The 20642-nt window shown below is 44.4% G+C and overlaps 2 protein-coding genes across 3 annotated transcripts in view; one reads left to right on the forward strand and one right to left on the reverse strand.

The window, feature by feature from the left end:
• The window catches only part of doc2a (double C2-like domains, alpha), a 50797-nt gene extending 33791 nt beyond the window's left edge, over positions 1-17006 (forward strand). The window contains exons 6-11 of one of the 2 annotated variants that reach the window (XM_036937999.1): positions 2332-2458; positions 2757-2816; positions 10450-10643; positions 12450-12531; positions 14605-14701; positions 14872-17006. In XM_036937999.1, coding sequence (XP_036793894.1) covers positions 2332-2458; positions 2757-2816; positions 10450-10643; positions 12450-12531; positions 14605-14701; positions 14872-15008 — 697 coding nt within the window. In that variant the 3' untranslated portion in view covers positions 15009-17006. Of the gene's footprint in view, positions 1-2331; positions 2459-2756; positions 2817-10446; positions 10644-12449; positions 12532-14604; positions 14702-14871 lie in introns of both variants that reach the window. The other variant, XM_036937998.1, reaches the window with a different exon arrangement.
• A 121-nt stretch (positions 17007-17127) lies between these two features.
• LOC110537924 (zinc finger and SCAN domain-containing protein 22) lies at positions 17128-20581 on the reverse strand. The gene is made up of 2 exons (XM_021624392.2): positions 20260-20581; positions 17128-19931 (listed from the first exon to the last, which is right to left on the reverse strand). Exons 1-2 carry the CDS (start codon positions 20450-20452, stop codon positions 18742-18744), a joined length of 1383 nt encoding a protein of 460 aa, XP_021480067.2. The 5' UTR covers positions 20453-20581; the 3' UTR covers positions 17128-18741.
• Positions 20582-20642: the final 61 nt, after the last annotated feature.

Below are 20642 nucleotides of genomic sequence, written 5' to 3' on the forward strand. Positions count from 1 at the left end.
GTGAGCACTGGTTTGAACTTGAGCAACACATTGCCCTTTGAACAGGCCCACCTCAAAGAGTTGCCAATTCCATTCTCATCCCATTAATAAATAATATATTTGCATTTCATTCTGGGCTGATTCCTCTCCTGCATCAAACTGTCACACAGAGGTGGTGGGTGGTGTAAAGGCCTAGGGTTGTTTTCTCTCCTGGGTGGGTGGTGTAAAGGCCTAGGGTTGTTTTCTCTCCTGGGTGGGTGGTGTACAGGCCTAGGGTTGTTTTCTCTCCTGGGTGGGTGGTGTCCAGGCCTAGGGTTGTTTTCTCTCCTGGGTGGGTGGTGTACAGGCCTAGGGTTGTTTTCTCTCCTGGGTGGGTGGTGTCCAGGCCTAGGGTTGTTTTCTCTCCTGGGTGGGTGGTGTATAGGCCTAGGGTTGTTTTCTCTCCTGGGTGGGTGGTGTATAGGCCTAGGGTTGTTTTCTCTCCTGGGTGGGTGGTGTATAGGCCTAGGGTTGTTTTCTCTCCTGGGTGGGTGGTGTACAGGCCTAGGGTTGTTTTCTCTCCTGGGTGGGTGGTGTACAGGCCTAGGGTTGTTTTCTCTCCTGGGTGGGTGGTGTACAGGCCTAGGGTTGTTTTCTCTCCTGGGTGGGTGGTGTATAGGCCTAGGGTTGGGGCTGACTATGGACCTATACGTTGGAGGGCCTAGGTGTAGTGTAGCCAACAGGCGAAGGGACTGCCTAGTAAACTAGGCAAACTGGGGCAGGCAGAAATGGCAGTGTGGAAGACCAGGACACATGAGATGCAGGGGTCGGGGTCTGCATGATTCAATACATTTTTCCAACAATTGTTTACAGACAGATTATTTCACATATAATTCATTGCATCACAATTCCAGTGGGTCAGAAGTTTACATACACTAAGTTGACTGTGCCTTTAAACAGCGTGGAAAATTCCAGAAAATTATGTCATGGCTTTAGAAGCTTCTGATAGGCTAATTGACATCATTTGAGTCAATTGGAAGTGTACCTGTGGATGTACTTCAAGGCCTACCTTCAAACTCAGGGCCTCTTTGCTTGACATAATGGGATAATCAAAAGAAATCAGCCAAGACCTCAAAAAAATAATTGGTTCATCCTTTGGAGCAATTTCCAAACACCTGAAGGTACCACGTTAATTTGTACAAACAATAGTATGCAAGTATAAACACCATGGGACCACGCAGCCGTCATAGCGCTCAGGAAGGAGACGTGTTCTGTCTCCAAGAGATGAATGTACTTTGGTGAAAATCAATCCCAGAACAACAGCAAAGGACCTTGTGAAGATGCTGGAGGAAATAGGTACAAAAGTATCGATATCAACATAACCTGAAAGGCCGCTCAGCAAGGAAGAAGCCACTGCTCCAAAACCACCCATAAGAGCCAGACTACGGTTTGCAACTGCACATGGGGACAAAGATTGTACTTTTTGGAGAAATGTTCTCTGGTCTGATGAAACAAAAATCTAACTGTTTGGCCATAATGACCATCGTTATGTTCGGAGGAAAAAGGGGGAGGCTTGCATCACGTGGGTGGCAGCATCATGTTATGAGCGTGCTTTACTGCAGGAGGGACTGGTGCACTTCACAAAATAGATGGCATCATGAGGTAGGAAAATGATGTGGATATATTGAAGTAACATCTCAAGACATCAGTTAAAGCTTGGTCGAAAACGGGTCTTCCAAATGAACAATGACCTCAAGCAAACATCCAAAGTTGTGGCAAAATGGCTTAAGGATAACAAAGTCAAGGTATTTTAGTGGCCATCACAATGCCCTGACCTCAATCCTATAGAACATTTGTGGGCAGAACTGAAAAAGCATGTGTGAGCAAGGAGGCCTACAAACCTGACTCAGTTACTCCAGTTCTGTCAGGAAGAATGGGCCAAAATTCACCCAACGTATTGTGGAAAGCTTGTGGAAGGCTTCCCGAAACGTTTGAATCAAGTTAAACAATTTAAAGGCAATGCTACCAAATACTAATTGAGTGTATGTAAACTTCTGACCCACTGGGAATGTGATGAAAGAAATAAAAGCTGAAATAAATCATTCTCTCTGCTATTATTCTGACATTTCACATTCTTAATATAAAGTGGTGCTTCTAACTGCCAGGGAATTTTTACTATGATTAAATGTCAGGAATTGTGAAAAACTGAGTTTAAATCTTTTTGGCTAAGGTGTATGTAAACTTTAGACTTCAACTGTATCTAGGTCCATTATAATTAAGTACATTTTGTGCTTTTAATTATGTAAATATTGGGCTAGTAAAGGTGTTGATGAAATAAAAACCTCTCTCTCGCTCTCTTTCTGCCTGTTGCAGGTTGTCAGTGTGTGATGAGGATAAGTTGACTCATAATGAGTTCATCGGGGAGTCTCGGGTTCCCCTGAAGCGCGTCAAGCCAGACCAGACCAAACACTTCCACACCTGTCTGGAACACCCACCCCCAGTACGAGACCCGACACACACATGCATGCACACACGTACCCGCACACCCTCACCCTCACACACACACACACACACACACACACACACACACACACACACACACACACACACACACACACACACACACACACACACACACACACACACACACACACACACACACACACACACACACACACACACACACACCCACACACCCACACACACTTCTCTCAACTGCAATCCCTTGAGTTATAGCTTCTTTGGACAGAGATGCACAAAGAAGAAATAAGCTAAATTTCTTCCTCTTCTTTCCCCAGCTTCCCTCTCCAACCACCATGGGGACAGCCCTCCGAGGAATCTCCTGCTACTTAAGAGAGGTTCTTTCCCCTTTCCTTCCTCCCTCCTTCTCTCTCTCTCCTTGTCGCTCCCTCCCGCTCTCTCTTTCTCTGTCAATCTTTTCCCCCCGCCCTCTTTCTGTCTCCATATCTCTCAACCCTCTCCTTGTCTCTCTCTCTCTCTCGCTCTCTCTCTCTCTCTCTCTCTCTCTCTCTCTCTCCCGCACGCTCTCTCTCCATTTCTCTCCCTCCTTCTCACCCCTAACCAGGGCCAATTAGCAAAGCTTTAACATTCTAAATTAAAGAGCACAACAGATGTGAGGGTTTGAGCACCTCGGTATACTAACTGGCTTCTATTTATCAATTTTCTTTCTAATGATCTAAATTAGAATTTCAATAGGAGCCACTTTGTGCAGACTGATTATAAGTCATTATCAACCTTATTTTCGTCCTTAGTTACTTAGATACTTCAATGAGATGAGGGGAATATGAGAGGGGAAAAATAAATCAGCTTTTAAAGATGGGAGGAGAGGGGAGAGATAATGGAGAACAGAACAGAGTATGAATATGATCAATTCCGGTAGTTTAAAAAAAATGCTAAATGTATCCAGAGCACAAGGCAGTGATACATAGGAAAGGGCCAACAACTCAGGCTGGTATCAGTTTATAAGCATCACATTTTGAAGCTTCGGCAAACAGATATGCCCCAGCTAGCACATAACGTTCTGAGAACCATCTGTTTTTTAGAGGTTGGTGAAAGTGTGGTTATTATTGTTCTATGGTTATTTTGCATACAACTTTCCCACAACTTTTTGGGAATGGTCACAGGATAGTTGGCTTTGGAACATTCTCAGCACATTTAAGGTACTTGACAAAAAAAAAATATTTTCTTGGTATTTCATTACTTTAGCAAAACGTTTCCTAAAAGTTTAAACATGGTTTACATTTAATGTCCATTTTGGTAATGTTCTAGGAATGTTCTCCAACTGGTTTGATATTGGGAATGTTCTCAAATAGTTCAGAGAATATTAAAAAAGCTAAGTTCTTCTGTAGTTACTTCAGTGCTTCAGCATAATGTTTCCTACATGTTTCCTCGTGGTTCTATTTAATGTCATGTTCTGAAATTGTTCCAAGAACGTTAAGAAAACATTCCGGAAAATACCACAACAAAACTTTAGTAACGTTCAGAGAACGTTCTAAGACTGTTAATTAAAAAAAATATACATTCCATTCTCAGCATCAACAAAACTCTTTCTATCCTCTATCTTGTCATAAGTGTGTTGGCCATGCACACTATTTGGCCACACCTGATCTTAATGAGTGCTTGTTTCCTTTGAATAGACTAAATAGACTATTCTGTTTGAATAGACTCAAATGAACAGCTTTGTATAAGTAAAAAAACATGGTTTGCTAACTCCATCTTGGTGGCGCAGTGGATTAATTTTATGGATAGAAAACATAAAATGATATGTTTGAATCTCACTGATGCCATGTCACAATACAAATGTGTTTGCATGCTTAAGGAAATTAATTTCCATGTGTACTTGGAGTAAAACAAAAAATGAACCCAAAATAAGATAGCAGTGTTAGTGCAAGTTTTAAGGAAGTTATTAAAAAACCTCCACATAGCAAGTCATTTCCATTCTTAGAGCATTAATAAAACCTCCCAGGAAAACTTTCAAGGAATCAGAGTAAAACGTTTTCAGAACTTCCCTGCAACCTAAAAATAAACATTCCCAGAACTGGCAAAATGTTCAGTTCTGTTCTCAGAAGGCTAAAAAAACATTGTCTTACCAGTCAGGAAATGTGTGGTTTCGTTCACACAACTAATGTGAAACCAAAAAAATACGTTCCCACAACTTCCAAGGAACCAAATGTGCTAGCTAGGGCATCACAGTTAATAACGCCTAAATCAATACATTGCGTCAGCGGTACACCTGCAGCATATAGTCCGCAATAGAATAAATAGCTGTCCAAATGCATGTGAATGAAGTAGGTAAATAAGAGATGGTGTCAGACAGACAACTCTCTGACGGGAGTTAAGACTGGAGACTTAGTCCAATGGTTTTTGGAAGGAGGGATCAAAGCAAGAGAGAGAAAAAGAAAGGAAACGGAGAGAGGCTGAAAAGAAAGTGGGAGTTTTGTGTCTCGATTGTCTTGGACAGCTTGATTGTCTTGGACAGCTCTTAATTCACATAGATTGGATGGAGGCCAGTCATGTGTGTGTTCTTGTGTGTGTTCTTGCGTGCGTGCACTTGCGCATGTGTGTACAGCTGTGTGTGCGCACTTGTGTATGTGTGTGTGGCCATGAGGGTCGTGATGGATGGCCATCTGTGGTTTAATCAGATACATCTGAATATGCAAGCTAGCTAGCACAGTGCCTCAGACAGACAGCCATTTGCATTCCTGTCCAGCCCACCTGACCTGCATGACTCTATGTGTTTACCTGATTATTAGTGGAGGTGTGTGTGTGTGTGTGTGTGTGTGTGTGTGTGTGTGTGTGTGTGTGTGTGTGTGTGTGTGTGTGTGTGTGTGTGTGTGTGTGTGTGTGTGTGTGTGTGTGTGTGTGTGCGTGCGTGCACTTGTGTGAGTGTGTGTGTTCTCCTGTTTGAAAGGTTTTAGTCATGCACAAGGCCAGACACCGGGCGACGTTTTGAGTGTTGTTGCTAAGACCTCTCCTCCCAAACTAGCTGTCAGCAAACGCCAAGCACACATACAGTGCCTAAATTCAGAATGGATGAAATAAATAAAAATACTTTCCCCATCTACACACAGTACCCCTTAATGAAAAACTGAAAACATGTTTTTAGAAACAGACTGCCGAGAGCTGGCCGTCCGACCAAACTGAGCAACCGGGCAAGAAGGACTACTCTGACAGAACTTCAGAGTTCCTTGGCTGAGAAGGAAGGACAACAGACTCTGCAGCACTTCGCCAATCTGGGCTTTATGGGAGAGTGGCCAGACGGAAGCCACTCCTGAGACAAAGGCACATGACAGCACGCCTGGAGTTTGCAAAAAGGCACATGAAAGCATTAGGAAAAATATTCTGTAGATTGATGAGCCAAAATGTAACTATTTGGCCTGAAAGCAAAGTGCTGTCTGGAGAAAACCAGGCACAGCTCTTCATCCGTGTAACACCACCCCTACCGTGAAGCATGGTGGTGGCGGCATCATGCTATAAGGACTGGCGGCAGGGACTGGGTGACTGGTGAGGATAGAGGGAACAATGAATGGAGCAAAATACAGGAAAAACCTTGTTGAGAACTCGCTTCAGACTGCAAACTACCTTAAGACTGGGACAAAGATTTATGTTCCAACAGGACAATGAGCCCAAGCATACAGTTAAAACAATGCTGGAATGGCTTCAGAACAAAACAGTCCTTGAGTGGCCCAGCCAAAGCTCAGACTTGAATCCCATTGAAAATCGGTGGAAGAATTGAAAATTGCTGTTCACCGCTACTCCCCATCCAACTTAACAGAGCTTGAGAAAATCTGCAAGGAAGAATGGGTGAAAATCCCCAATTCCAGATGTGCAAACCTGATATAGATATACTCAAAACGATTCGAAGCTGTAATCGCCGTCAAACGTGCTTCTACAAAGTATTGACTCAGGGGTGTGAACACTTATGTAAATTATAGAGATATTTCTGTATTTAGGTTTCAATAGATTTGCTACAATTTCAAAAAACATGTTCTCACTTTGTCATTATGGGTATTGTGTGTGAAATAAAATATATTTAATTCATTTTGAATTCAGACTGTAACACAAACAATTGTGGAATAAGTCAAGAGGTATGAATACTTTCTGAAGGCACTGTATGTCCTATGTGAACCTTCGTTCGAATCGTTATACTGTGGCAGAACCAATGTCAAACGAATCAGGTAGCATTGAATAGAGTTCTATGCTGCCTACACACTAATTGCGCGCAATCTCCTGACAAAGACAGAAACGGATTTGCAATAGAAAAACAAAATTGTAGTACCTTGCTTACATTTCGTTTACTGTCCATGTTAAGCCTTCATGGTCAGTGTTGAGTCATGGTGACCTTGTGTCTCTCTGTCCCTGTCTCGCTCTCGGTCTTGTCTCAGGTCGATCTGGCATTTTGTGATTGTTGTTTTTGACTCAGCGTGCGCTCATTACTGGGCTGGCTCGCTCTGTTACAATACAATTACTGTAGTGGAGCTTCAACCAACCAGGAGAAACACCAGAGGCACTGCCTGGAGGGATGGAAGGAGAGAGAGAGAGAGAGGGGGGGAGCGAAAGGGAGGAAGTGAGAGGGCGAGAGGGGGGGGGGTGGAAAGTGTGGATGGAGAGAGGGAGAGGGGGAGATGAAGGGAGATGAGCAGCAATGTAGAGGGCTGGAGGATTGGAGAGATATACTGAATTTTCCACCAGTAAAATTTTTTTTTTTTTTTAAATGTGGAGTTTCATCTACTATTTCTTTCAAAAGTCCGCCCACCATCTACTGAAATTCACAACCTTCTTGGTCCGAAGCACCACCAACCAGATCCCGTGACGAATATTTCCAATGTCGGCCACCACTATCTCCAGCTCCCACATTTGCAAAATCAATCTCTTGGTTCAAATGAAATAGCCTGCGCCCGTCTGGCTAACACCTTGAATCCAAAACCACTTTCAAAGAGCCCACTCCCATCCTGACAAGCAAATGCTAGCAAGCAGCTGATCTATTCCGGGTGAGCGGTCTCAAGACCGCTTGCACAGCAGCAAAGACAGAAACATCCCAGTCAGAAATCGTGTTGTTCTCAGGAACTTCAGAAGTGAGCAGGTGACAGTGAAGGGAGGGAATTCCTGGAGTTGTTTTCTAGAATGGCTGGGGCCTTTCAACTAACTAGAGATCTCTGGTTAAACTGACAGCTAGCCTCCGCATCCTGTCTGGGTTAGATTGACGTTTGCTTAACGTCACAGGGGCCGAGTGCACTGAATCTATTTGCAGAGGAGAGCGTAGGGCCCGGCTCGACCCTTAGGGGAAAAAAAACACAATTTCACATGTAGAAAATCACATGTAGAAAATCACGTGATCTCACATGTCATTATGACACACACACAGTGCTTTTAACTGACGTACGTTGACTACATTGTGTATGATTATTGATTCAGTAATTATTATTCAACATGTTCTTGCCTGGGATTTGAACTCACAACCTCTTGGTTCACGGCATTCCGATCTTTCTGCTGCGACATTACTGTCAATAACTGCTTTCACCTGTCTACCTACACTTTGGACGTCAAAGTACATCTCAGCTTCGTTAAAAATACATTTAAGAAAAATTATTATATTTATCCGAGTTATTCAGGAGTAACATTAAAACAGAACGATATGCCCCACTAACATTAGACAACTATACACAAAACCCTCAAATTACTGAAATAAGTCAATTAAATCAATGATGAGAGAATAGTCAGATTAACTGATAACTAAACTGAACAAAAATATAAACGCGACATGGAACAATTTCAGCGATTTTACGGAGTTACAGTTCATATAAGCAAATCAGTCAGTTGAAATAAATTAATGAGGCCCTAATCTATGGATTTCACATGACTGGGCTCGGTTGCAGCCATTGGTGGGCCTGGGAAGGCATAGGCACTTGGGTGCCAGGCCCACTCAATGAATGCCCAGCCAATCAGAATTCGTTTTTCACCACTGAAGGGCTTTATTACAGACAGAAATACTTTCATAGTTTCATAGTTTCATCAGCTGTCCAGGCATTCAGACGATCCCGCAGGTGAAGAAGCGTGATGTGGAGGTCCTGGGCTGGCGTGGTTACAAGTGGCCTGCGGTTGTGAGGCCGATTGGACGTACTGCTAAATTCTCTAAAATGACGTTGGAGTTGGCTTATGGTAGGGAAATGAACATTCAATTCTCTGGCAACAGCTCTGGCGGATATTCCTGCAGTCAGCATGCCAGTCAGCACGCTCCCCCAAAACTTGAAACATATGTGGCATTGAGTTGTGTGACAAAACTGCACATTTTAGAGTGGCCATTTAATGTCCCCAGCACAAAGTGACCTGTATAATGATCATGCTGAGAAATGCTCATTAACAGGGATGTGTATATTTCTGTGTATATGTAAGAATGGTCCACCACCCAAAGGACATTCAGCCAACTTGACACAACTGTGGGAAGCATTGGAGTCAACATGGGCCAGCATCCCTGTGGAACGCTTTCGACACCTTGTATAGTCCATGCCCGACAAATGTAGGGTTTTCTGAGGGCAAAAGGGGCAGTGCAACTCAATACTAGGAAGTTGTTTCTAATGTTTGGTATGCTCAGTGTATATGCCACTTAGCAGCAGACAACTTTATCCAGTGAAACTGACAGTAGTGAGTCCATACAGTTGTTGTATGTGATCACCGCAGGATTTGGACCCACAACCTTAATGCTAGTGCTACGCTTTCAGCAACTGAGCCACAAAGGACCATCAACACACTAGACTTGCTGGCTTAGTCAGAAGGTAAGGGTCCTTGGTTTTCACAGCACTGTGGATGAATGTGCACTCGCTCTGTCCCTGACTCCCTGTTAACTCATTACCATTGAAATAGAACTTTGGCTACCTCGGAAATGTCTAAACATTGCTCTAGCTGGCTTCAAGTATTTTTGAAAATAGAATGGGGTTTTGCTTTAGAAACACGACATGCAAAGGCATTGATTTTAACATTTGATTAGGATGGAACAAGCCTGCATACTGAGAGAATTAGAGAGAGAGAGAGAGAGAGAGAGAGAGAGAGAGAGAGAGAGAGAGAGAGAGAGAGAGAGAGAGAGAAAGAGAGAGAGAGAGAGGGAGAGAGAGAGAGAGAGAGAGAGAGAGAGAGAGAGAGAGAGAGAGAGAGAGAGAGGAAATTCAATGTTCCGACTGCTATCAACGGAGGATCCATCATAATGAGGACGTGTGTGTGTGTGTGTGTGTGTGTGTGTGTGTGTGTGTGTGTGTGAGAGACAGTATGAGGGTAGGAACATAAAGACAGTGGTGTGAGCCAAACAGTGGGTGGGTGAGAGTGGGCGAGCATTCGTTCAGAGGACAGAGAGAGAGAGAGAGAGAGAGAGAGAGAGACGAAGGGAAGGGAGCCAGGCTTATACTATTGATCTACTCGTCTCCTCTCTCTGTCTGTCTGGGTGGAGGGGGGGGGGGGATCTTTCTATCTACATTCACGACACGTCAGATGTATCTAGTAATTGACCTTTCATAGTGATGAGGGTTAATTCATTAACACTGCGTGTGGGGTAACTGTGGGTTTGGTGCTCGTCTACTGGTTGAGTTGTGCTATGCTGCTGCTATGTTGCTCATTACTGTAGAGTGGAGACTGGAGAGTATTTTACCATCCTCCTAAATACAAGTCCTGTGTTCACTACTCATAACAAGCAGCCTACTGTACTCATATAGGCTATTACCAGGACATTAGTCTCACGTTGCCATACCTCTAAAATCACGTCGTTGTCACGTCTCCTGAAGCCTGGTTCGCGACGAGGCTACCAGGACTAGCTCACATATCAAACTTGTGTCCCTTCATCCTCCTCCTACCCACCTTCTAACCTTGTCTGACGAATCCTTTACTCAGAGAAGAAGAGAGGAGGCGAAGGAAAGAGTCAAACCTTCTGCCCTTTTCCTCTTTCAACCCTTACCTCCCCTTCTTTTTTCTTCCCTCTTCAAGCAGTGGGAGAACGAGCAGCTCCACAGTCTGGAGGAGAGGGGGCGGGTGCTCCTCTCCCTGCAGTTTCTTCCCCCGCTAGACGAGGGCGATGGAGGAGGAGGGGGGCGGAGAGGAGAGGGATTGTGTGTCGGGGTGCAGCGCTGCGCTCACCTGGCCGCCATGGACGTCAACGGCTTCTCAGACCCCTACGTCAAAACGTAAGCGTGTGTGTGTGTGTGTGTGTGTGTGTGTGTGTGTGTGTGTGTGTGTGTGTGTGTGTGTGTGTGTGTGTGTGTGTGTGTGTGTGTGTGTGTGTGTGTGTGTGTGTGTGTGTGTGTGTGTGTGTGTGTGTGTGTGTCCACATCAAAAACTATACAAATCAGACATGAGTTGTCACATCTAGTCATTACAGGCATTGAAGGCATTGCAGCTACGGCTATATCTGTTCGACTTAACCTCTGGATCATTTAGCTATTTGATTTGGGATTTTAGGACCCCTTCAGGTATCCTCCAAAAATCAACAAAAAAATGTGTGTAAAATATGGAATTTGGCCTTTAACCCCTTTATCGCTCCGCTTCCATTCATTTGTATGGGTTACCTTCAGACGAGTCCTGTGACACAGCGATCACAACCGACTTTGACTTTATTTAATTTTTTTATTCTTAAACATCCGTTCTCCTTTCCATCCTAATATCTTCATAAAGCACTCAACAATGTCTGACTAGAAGGATAGTTTTACTTAAGCTTTAGGCCTTTCCTATTCAAGCCAAGCAGGAATTAAGGAAGCTGGAGATTGAGAGGAGGGCCATAAATGACAAGTTAACAGTATAATATATCAAACGCAGCAAAGTCTTAGTGTCAAGAAAATTGGATGAGATGGGTGGTGAGCCAGTCGTAATTGAGCCCAAATGCAGACAGAAGTAAAGTGTTTAAACCATTTGGCTGGCAGCATTGAAAATCAAAAAGAGAGAGAAAGAGCGACAGATAGGGGATAGGGTACTGGGTTTTCAGATGAAAGGAAAGTTGGAATAGGTTAAAGAGTGAAGAGAGGAGTGAATATGGGTAGGAGAGACGACCTGGGCCTAGTTCCATTAGGATTCCTTTCACCTTCTCCTAACTCCTTCCTTTTTGGCATTGGTTGGTCGGGAAATCAATACAGTGTCCTGTTGAAAGGCTAGCTGGAGCATCACTGTGTTACTTGAATCTAGAACAATCCACTGTCCAGTTCTATCACATTTGGAAGCACCAGGGGAGCCAGGAGACTGAAATTGAATGGGGCCCAAGAAGACCATCACTCACTTCAATTGGTCTGGGTGTGATAAAGAGAAAGGAATAGAGCACGTCTGTTTCTTCCATCCTACATGTTCCTCTTAATTGTATTCCATGTGTCATCTGTTTAAGTCAAATGTTCCAAAGCATTTAATTCCTCCCAAGGCAAAATGGCACAGGAACAGACGAGAGCTCAGTTCACTATCGCCCGCCCCCGCACACACACTCTGTCACACACACATGCATAGACTCTGTCACACACACGCGCACACACACACACACACACACACACACACACACACACACACACACACACACACACACACACACACACACACACACACACACACACACACACACACACACACACACACACACACACACACACAGACACAGACACACACATTGTCATTCACACTCTCTGTCTCTCTCACAGATCAAAGCTAAGTCTCTCACTGTGCATGTGACAGTGTGTGTGTACATGTACATGTGTGTGTGCGTGTGTGTGTGTGTGTGTGTGTGCTACCCACTGTTTAGGAAGCGTATCAAAATTTTATCAGCAGTCAGTGGGATGTCACCACAAAAGGCCTGAGAGACATACCTGTGTGCATGCATTTGAGGGATTGTTTGTGCGTCAATCTATGACACCCCTGTGACACCCTCTATTTCCCCTTTCTCACTCCCCTAACCCTCTGTCTCTCCCCTCTCTCACCCACACCCCTCTTTCCTCCTCCTCTATCTCTCACCCTTTCAGATATCTGAAGCCCGACACACAGAAGAAATCCAAACACAAAACGGCTGTGATTAAAAAGACCCTTAACCCTGAATTCAATGAGGTACATCCCTGCTGGGTCTCCAGGCGAGACTGGCACCTCATGTGCTAGGCATGTAGTGTTTTGAAGCGTATGCTCTACCAGTCCTCTCTCTGGAGGGGGTCAATGTTAATGTCAATGCTAATGAGATGTCCATTCCAATATCCCACACTCTCCTCATCTGTCATCCTCTCTCTCTGTCTCTCTGTCTCTGTCTCGCTCTCTCTTCTAGTATACAGTATTCATCACCTCTTATACCCTCTCCCTTTTCATAGGAAAATCTCTCCTTCCTCCTCATTCTCTCTCTATCAGCACTACATCCCATTTCCTCTGAATTGAATTATAACTAGGGATGCACGATATATCGGTAAGCATATCGGAATCGGACGATATTAGCTAAAAATGCCAACATCGGCATCGGCCCGATGTCTAGTTTAACACTGATGTGCAAACCGATGTCAAAGCTGACGTGCATACCTATATAACGTAGGTAGATGACGTGCATACCTATATAACGTAGGTAAATGACGTGCATACCTATATAACTTAGGTAGATGACGTGCATACCTATATAGCGTAGGTAGATGACGTGCATACCTATATAACGTAGGTACATGACGTAATGACGCCACAAAAAAATATAGCACTACACGTGCAACACAGCATTCCTAACCTAGCCCACAATGTCTGCTGTGTGGACCGAGCAGTCAACAAGCCGAGCAGTCATTTGAAAGAGTAAGAACATTTCAGCGATACAACTCAAAGGCGAAATCCATTAACGCCATAATAATGGAATTCATTGCCCTTGACAATCAACCATTCTCTGTCATGGATGATGTTGGCTTTCGCCGACTGGTCGAGCACCTCGAGCCCCGGTACACACTAACAAATAGGTGCTATTTTTTTCAGATGTTGCCTTACCGGAGTTACACAGTATTGTTGAAACGAACATCCATGAGCTACTTGCTATGGGCGTCACTGCTATTATCCTCACGACTGACATTTGGACCAGCGATGTCAGCCCCATGAGCATGCTGAGTCTGACAGCCCAGTGGGTTGACGAGGATTTCGTATTGAGTTAAGCCGTATTGCACGCTCAAGAATGTGCTGGTTCTCATGCTGCTGCCACTTCTATGGGATTTGAGAACATGTTTGAAACTTGGAAACAGGAACACACTCCCAGCGCCATTCCAACAGCTGACTCAAAAAATAAGCTCATCAACTGCGCCTGCAGCAGACGCGATACCCTCTGTCATGGCATTGAAACGCCTGCTCAACAAAACTGCCGACACAGACCGTGTGGTTAACTTGGAAAAGTACTCTACTAGAGACTGTGAACAAAGCGACTCGGTGGCATTCTCTCTAAGACTCTTCACTGTGTCGTCACCATGCTCGATGCGAGGTACAAGGAACCGCTACTTCGATGCAGACAAGAAACAGGGTTTACGTGAAATGTTACAGACACAGCTGGATAAGATGGAAACGGACACAGTAACAGTGCCCACCGAGGAAGAGAGGCCACGGACAGACAGAGCTGAAACTTCACTGCTTGACATGTATGATGAAATCCTGTTTGAGACTGAAAAGACTGAACAACGAAACAGCACAGCAAGTAAGTGAAAGAAATAGGTTTTGATGTTTCGCTGGTAATGGGGACATACGTAAATGCCACCAAAATAACTTTGTCAGTGTGTGTGTTTCAACTATTTAACTGTTCTAGAATGGTTAAAAGGCCGCAAAAAAAATGCAATATCGGTTATCGGTATCTGTTTATTTTTTGACAAGGGAAATATTGGATGTCATATCGGTGCATCCCTAATTATAACAATGGATCATAATTTGCAATCGTCTGAACACAAAGCATATCAGTAATGTCCTTTGCTTGGCTCTCTCATCTCTATATGTCTTCCCCCCCTTCATCTCTCCTCCCTCTCTCCCCCGCTCATTCTACAGTGTGGGCATTGGGATCAGTTTGCCCTTCACAAATCCTAACTTTAGTAATTAAGGTGGAAACACTAAAGCTGACCATAGATCAGTGTCCAGTAGCAACCTCCTCCTACTGAATGGGCTCTCCTGTCGTTCCCTTGCACCCTACAGGAGTTCTTTTATGAGATCTCCATGTCAGAGCTGTCCAATAAGACTCTGGAGGTCACTGTCTGGGACTACGACTTGGGGCGCTCCAATGACTTCATAGGTGAGACTCTTCACTTTGCACACATACACACGCAAACACACAGAGCGAGAGAGATGGCGAGAGAGACACATCCCTATGCCCAGAGGGCACATCCCTATGAGAAGCATTGGGCATTGGGACATTGAACTCCTGAAAGGTTCCCATGGTGACACTGTTTATCATGTTTACAGGTGGAGTGTGCCTGAGTTGTCACTCACAGGGAGACCCCCTCCGTCATTGGATGGACTGCCTTAAGAACAAGGGTCAGAGGGTGGAGCGCTGGCACGTACTGACCAATGAGCTCCCAAGATCCGTAAGTCATGAGTAAGGCCACACCTCTACTAAGACACAAGGCTCAGTCACAATTCTTCACCCTTCTACCTTTGTTGCACACTTCCAGTCTTTAATATGTCAACGGTGGAAACTCCCTCAAGGCAGGTGTGGAGAATCGGGATACAGATCAAATCATCCCTCTTCCCGCCTACCACCTAGGAATTCCTAGAGATCTGAGAGGATTGGATAGATCAAAAATACTGAGGAAATTCCACCTAGCTTATCAGAACGCAAAGGGGAAGCCATGACCGTATTGATCTGGATCCAATTTAAACCTTTCAGATCTACTGTAGTGCCTAGGTGGTAGGGGGTATGGGTTGATTTGGAACTCAGTGAACATTAACCATATCTAGGCTCTCTCTAGAGCCCTGTTTATACCTGGTTCAAACATGCGTCCCTCTTCCTGATATTTTCCTGATCTTGTCTGTTTACACTGTTTTCACAATCAGATAGCAATGCGTCTTTTAATCGTCTACACCTGTCTAAAAATGTGGGCACAATCCAAATGTTGACAGGATTAGGACAAAGGACACATGTTAGCACCAGGTATAAATGGGGATGACTTGCCACAGGATGGGATGCACTACCTGTATGTTTCGATGTCTATAAGGGTGATTCAAACCAACACACCATAACACACCATGGAGAAAATGCATGCTGACTATAAGTCATTTACACTACAAGGCCTGGATGTTATTAAGCACAACTCCTTCATGCTATGGAATAGACTCGTGGTGGTGTTGATGATCCCTTCAAGTTAGATGAGAGTTTCTTTGATTATTTGAATCAGCTGAGTAGTGCTCGGGCAAAAACCAAAATGTGCACCCCTTGGGGTCCAGAGGACAGAGTTTGGGAAACGCTGGGTTAGATGGAGATGTTTGAGAGTGGGATGGGGAATGCGGTACTGGTTGCCTTACGGCCTCTTGTCACTAATGTTGACATACACAACTCAACATCATACCTCCAATTTTATCTGATTTCATCTGCACGTTTTAGTCTACAGGCTCTTTTACTTCTCTTGTTCAGCTGATTTGATTGATTTCCATATCTTTCATGGTTATTTTTTAATAACAAATTGATGTCTATGTTGGTAATAATATGCCTATGCTACACAAATACCGGCACACAAATATCTAACATCAGATATCCTGTTTGTGTTGTTGACATTTTTAACCCAAATGGAGCCCTATTCCCTACATAACCCTATGGGCCTTGGTCAAAAGTAGTCCACTACATAGGGAATAGGGGGCCATTTGGGACGAACACATTCACTGCATCCAAAACATGACATACACTGATAATATTATGACTACAGAAGTTCTTCCATGTTGTTGCATGATGCAATACAGTATTGACAAAAACAAGTTGTCCCCTCCCTAATATAACTATCCCCAGCCCCCCAAAAAAGTATTTGATCAAAAAAGTATTATTATTATTACTTGATTTATTATTGAGGTGATTTCCCTGTATTGCTATTTTTGTTTTCTGTCATGTTTCTTATATTTGTCTCTTAATGCACGACTGAATGTGTGAATGTGGGTTTTTACTGACGTTTCAATGGCTGTATACAATTATCTTGTTGTGCTTTTAACAATTGTTGTTCTTACATTTATATCAGGTGTTTTGTGTACAATATGAAAATACATTTGGAATGCACTACTGTATAAGTCTGACTTGGTTTCTATTTTGTGAGATGGCTTGCCTGAGGGAAATGCAGAAGTCACTCAGTGCTACTGAACAGTAAAATAGCTCACGTTTACCCCCTGGTGGTTCAATGAATACATTACACATTTTCAAGTGTTTAGCTTTAGTAATTTAGCTGACGCCCTGACCATGTTAAACGGTCCTTGCTATCCGCCATTCTTGGGATGTACCAACTCTGACATTATTATCTTCTTGGGCCCCTCATTGAAGTTTACATTTACAATGGTTACGATTAGTTAAGGGTTAAAGTCAGGGTTATGGGTTGAAGACGTCCCAAGGATCCCGGGTAGCACTAACTTTTCAACTTACCAGACAAGTATCAAGCAAGAATCAATAAGACACTGCTGTTTTTTTTATGTGACAAACTTTTAAATTAAAGGCAACTGGAAACATGAATGAAACAGCACACATTTAAAAATAAACCCATTTATTGTACATTAGGCTATGAACTATGAGTGTCACATTAAGTCAAAGTCTGAGCACTAGCTATGAGGGACCATGATGAGACTCTAATGAAGGCATCCTAAGCCGGTTTGTGTCCCTCTAAATAAAATCCTCAGTTCAGTGCAGACAAGGGGTGCTCATTTTCCTTTAATTGTCCTGGATAGTCACCTTATGAAGTGTCCTGGGGTAAGGAATGTGGTTTTGGACTCCTAAACCACACAAGTACAACTCCAGTCCTTAGATTCTACACTGCAGTGTCAGTGGGTTTCGGGTTCCTGATTTTTACATAATTAATCAGTGTTTGTTATTGGACAAGTTCAAATAGTTTCACTTAATTTCCGTTTAATGCCAAGTCAACATGACCCCGGTTTTTCTTGCAGGTCTAGATCCTATATTTTTTTTTAAGATCAAAAACAAGCAGACACTGACTGTGGCTCTCAAGGAATTGTGTTCGACACCAGTGTCTTCAACCTATGGTTCATCATCTGCAGTTTCCAAGGACAGTAGGCTCCACCCCCCGGGTCACAAGCAGGAAGTGGATCAATACTACAACACAGCAAAAGTAAATAACCTCCCTGTAACAGACTGACAGACAGGGCCCCGCTGCCCTTTGGACGGGCTGGTGCACAAACACACATACAGTAAGTTAAAACACACACGCACAGTAATAAAAAATAAAAAAAAGTCTACACACACACTTGCTGCTTGCTTAAGGTAGTTCATCACATCTGATGATGACTTCAACTACTCCTTGTGGGATCGCTGATGACTGCATAATCAGAAGCGGGATGCCACAGACAGAGTACACAAAGACCTGTCCCGTTGAAGCCGGTGCAGCCACGGTCATACACACCCCTCCATATGTATTTGGACAGTGAAGCTAAAATAAAATGTGTCTCTTATACTCCAGCATTTTGGATCAGAGATTTTCCCACGTGTCCGTTTTACCGTTTAGAAATGAGAGCATTTTGTGGTATCCAATTGTGTTCCATTACGGCAACTCCCCAACGGGCTAAGGAGAGGTGAGGATCGGACAAACACGCTGCATCTTATAAAGACCCGGAAGTCAGCCGGACCAATGTGTTGGAGGGGGACACCGTTCAATTGACGACCCTAGTCAGCTTGCAGGCGCCCAGTCCGCCACGCGAAGACTCTAGAGCAAGTTAAGACGAGGAATCCCCTGCCAACCCGACCCTCCCCTAAACCCGGACAGTGCTAGGCCAATTGTGCACTGCCCTTGGAACTCCCGGTCACGTCAGGCTGTAGTGACGCCCCTCTGCACGTCGGGTGAAGTGCCTTAGCAGGATGCGCCACTCGGGAGCTCCGTGGCAAAGAAAAACCTATAAAGGCTTTATATAGCGCTCCTTAAATGCTTTTACAAATCATAATTACATGTCATAATCTATAAATGGTTTATTAACTTACATTTGGCAAAATCTACAGTGGGAATTGTTACGTCACCCTTTATACACCATTTATAGTATATGACATAGGCTTATAGATCATTTGTGAAGCATTTATATAGCGCTTATAAAGCCTTTATTTACACTATAAAAAAGTCTTTATAGGTTGTACTGCCCTCACCCAATGTCCGACACATGAGTCCTGATGTGTTTGGTCAGCTTGGCTGCCTCACTGAAAGCCTTGCCACACAGGCTGCAGGTGTGGGCCCCGCCTCCGGCAGGCCGCATTCCATTGTGAACGCGCTGGTGCTTCCTACACGTGTAGGCGTCCTTGAAGCTCATGCCGCAGACAGGGCAGCCGTACAGCCGCAGCTCCGTGTGAACGCGCCGGTGGTTCCTCAGTGTGCCATCGTTGTTGAATCGCTTGCCACACAGTGCACAAACGTACGGCTTCTCCCCTGTGTGAATGCGGAGGTGGATCTTGAGGCGTGACACGTGGCTGAATATCTTACCACACTGAGGGCACGGGTGAGACTTCTGATCCCCCCTGTTGTTTGTTTGTTGTTGACCCCTGTTGTTTGTGGACCTGTTTATTTGTTGATGACCCCTATTTGTTGATCTATTTGTTTGTGCTTGACGTCTGGTTTGACCCGGATAGAACAGGGAGGTCAAGGGACCTACGGTACTGGTGGTGTCCCCGAAGTCTAGTTCTGGCCCTGTTGTTACACAACCATCGCTGCCAATCTGACGGAAAAAGCCATCTGGGATCATGGCCGCACTAGCTGATACCAGGTCAGTTGGGACACCCGAGGCAGAGGCACCATACCTGCTGCTGTCTGCAACCACTGATTCCAGGTCAGCGCTCAGGTCTGAAACAGTGTACCTGGTTTCAACAGTGGCTGGTCCAGGGTCCGAACTGGGGTTTAGTTCACCACACCCCATCTGAGCAGATACTGACCCCAAGTCAGTAGGGATAGTATCACTAGGCTCTGTTTTGATGCCCTCAGAGTTATAGTGTAAAACCACTCTGTCCACGGGGCATGATGTGCTGCTGAAGGGATTTGCAGAGGGAAGCAGAAGCTGGTCGTCTTCTTCGTCCAAGTCCCTTTTCACGGACGCTGAAGTCAATGGAGCTAGTACTGGGGTGGTAGCTGATGTATCGGTCTGTTGTGAGGACAGGGTATGTGGAGAGTTACACAGACTCTTCCACTCGGTGCACTCTGTGGGTAGCTGGCTATGTGTGGCAGGCATCTTATCCTGGTTCATTACCATGTGGTTCTGGGTCTGTGTAGACTCAAGGTCTGGACCCTGGTCGGAACTCCACTGGTGCTGCCCAGACATTGAGAGAGAAACAGGCCTGGTCGAGACTGGATGGACAGACCAACAAACAGACAGAAAAGAGAGAGAAATCAGCTTGATTCCATTCACACAACTACAGAAGCAACGATCCAAACATGACTTTACAGGCATTTTGTAGGATGAGCTTGTTTGGGTAATGTGGTGATCTACTGGGCTTTAGACTGTCCAAATGCCCCCATATCATAATATTCTAGAAAAACCTGCATCCTCTCCCCTTTATCTACACTCAGTGAAATAATTGACAGATGAAAACAGTATAGGCAACAGAGGTCATCTGGCTTTCACTTGTTCTCAGATGAGTGCAGACAATAGACGAAGAGCCATTGGCATCGTCACCTGCTGAACATTCCGTTCCCGTGTCGAGTCCAACTTCTCGTAACCTTCGTTTTAGGACTTCATTCTCTCTCTTCGTACGGACAGTCTCCTCCTCGAATTCTGACACTGTCCCCCCGACCACCTCCAGTATCTCATCTACAGCCACCATTAACCGCTCGGTGAGGTAAGCATTCAAAAGCTGTAGTTTAGTCATTTTCTAGAAATTTTGCCTGCCCAAAATATTTGTTAAAATTCACTGAAAGCCTACTAATAACGACCCAAGCTAGGCTGTTTTGTAAACATATCCGCGGAAGCATTCACTTCCGGGTTATTTGACTCTACCGACGCTACCGTAATTCGTGAAAAAGGGGAGGCAAGAGTTTTATTAAAGGGATTTTCCACTT

This window comes from Oncorhynchus mykiss, chromosome 12 (assembly GCF_013265735.2).
Source record: "Oncorhynchus mykiss isolate Arlee chromosome 12, USDA_OmykA_1.1, whole genome shotgun sequence".
In the NCBI taxonomy this organism is placed as follows: domain Eukaryota; kingdom Metazoa; phylum Chordata; class Actinopteri; order Salmoniformes; family Salmonidae; genus Oncorhynchus; species Oncorhynchus mykiss.

Coding starts and splice junctions, on each gene's coding strand:
- LOC110537924 (XM_021624392.2), bottom strand. CDS start 20,452: ATGACTAAACTACAGCTTTTGAATGCTTACCTCACCGAGCGGTTAATG. Junction 19,932..20,259: donor GGGAACGGAATGTTCAGCAG/GTGACGATGCCA, acceptor CTGTCCATCCAG/TCTCGACCAGGCCTGTTTCT.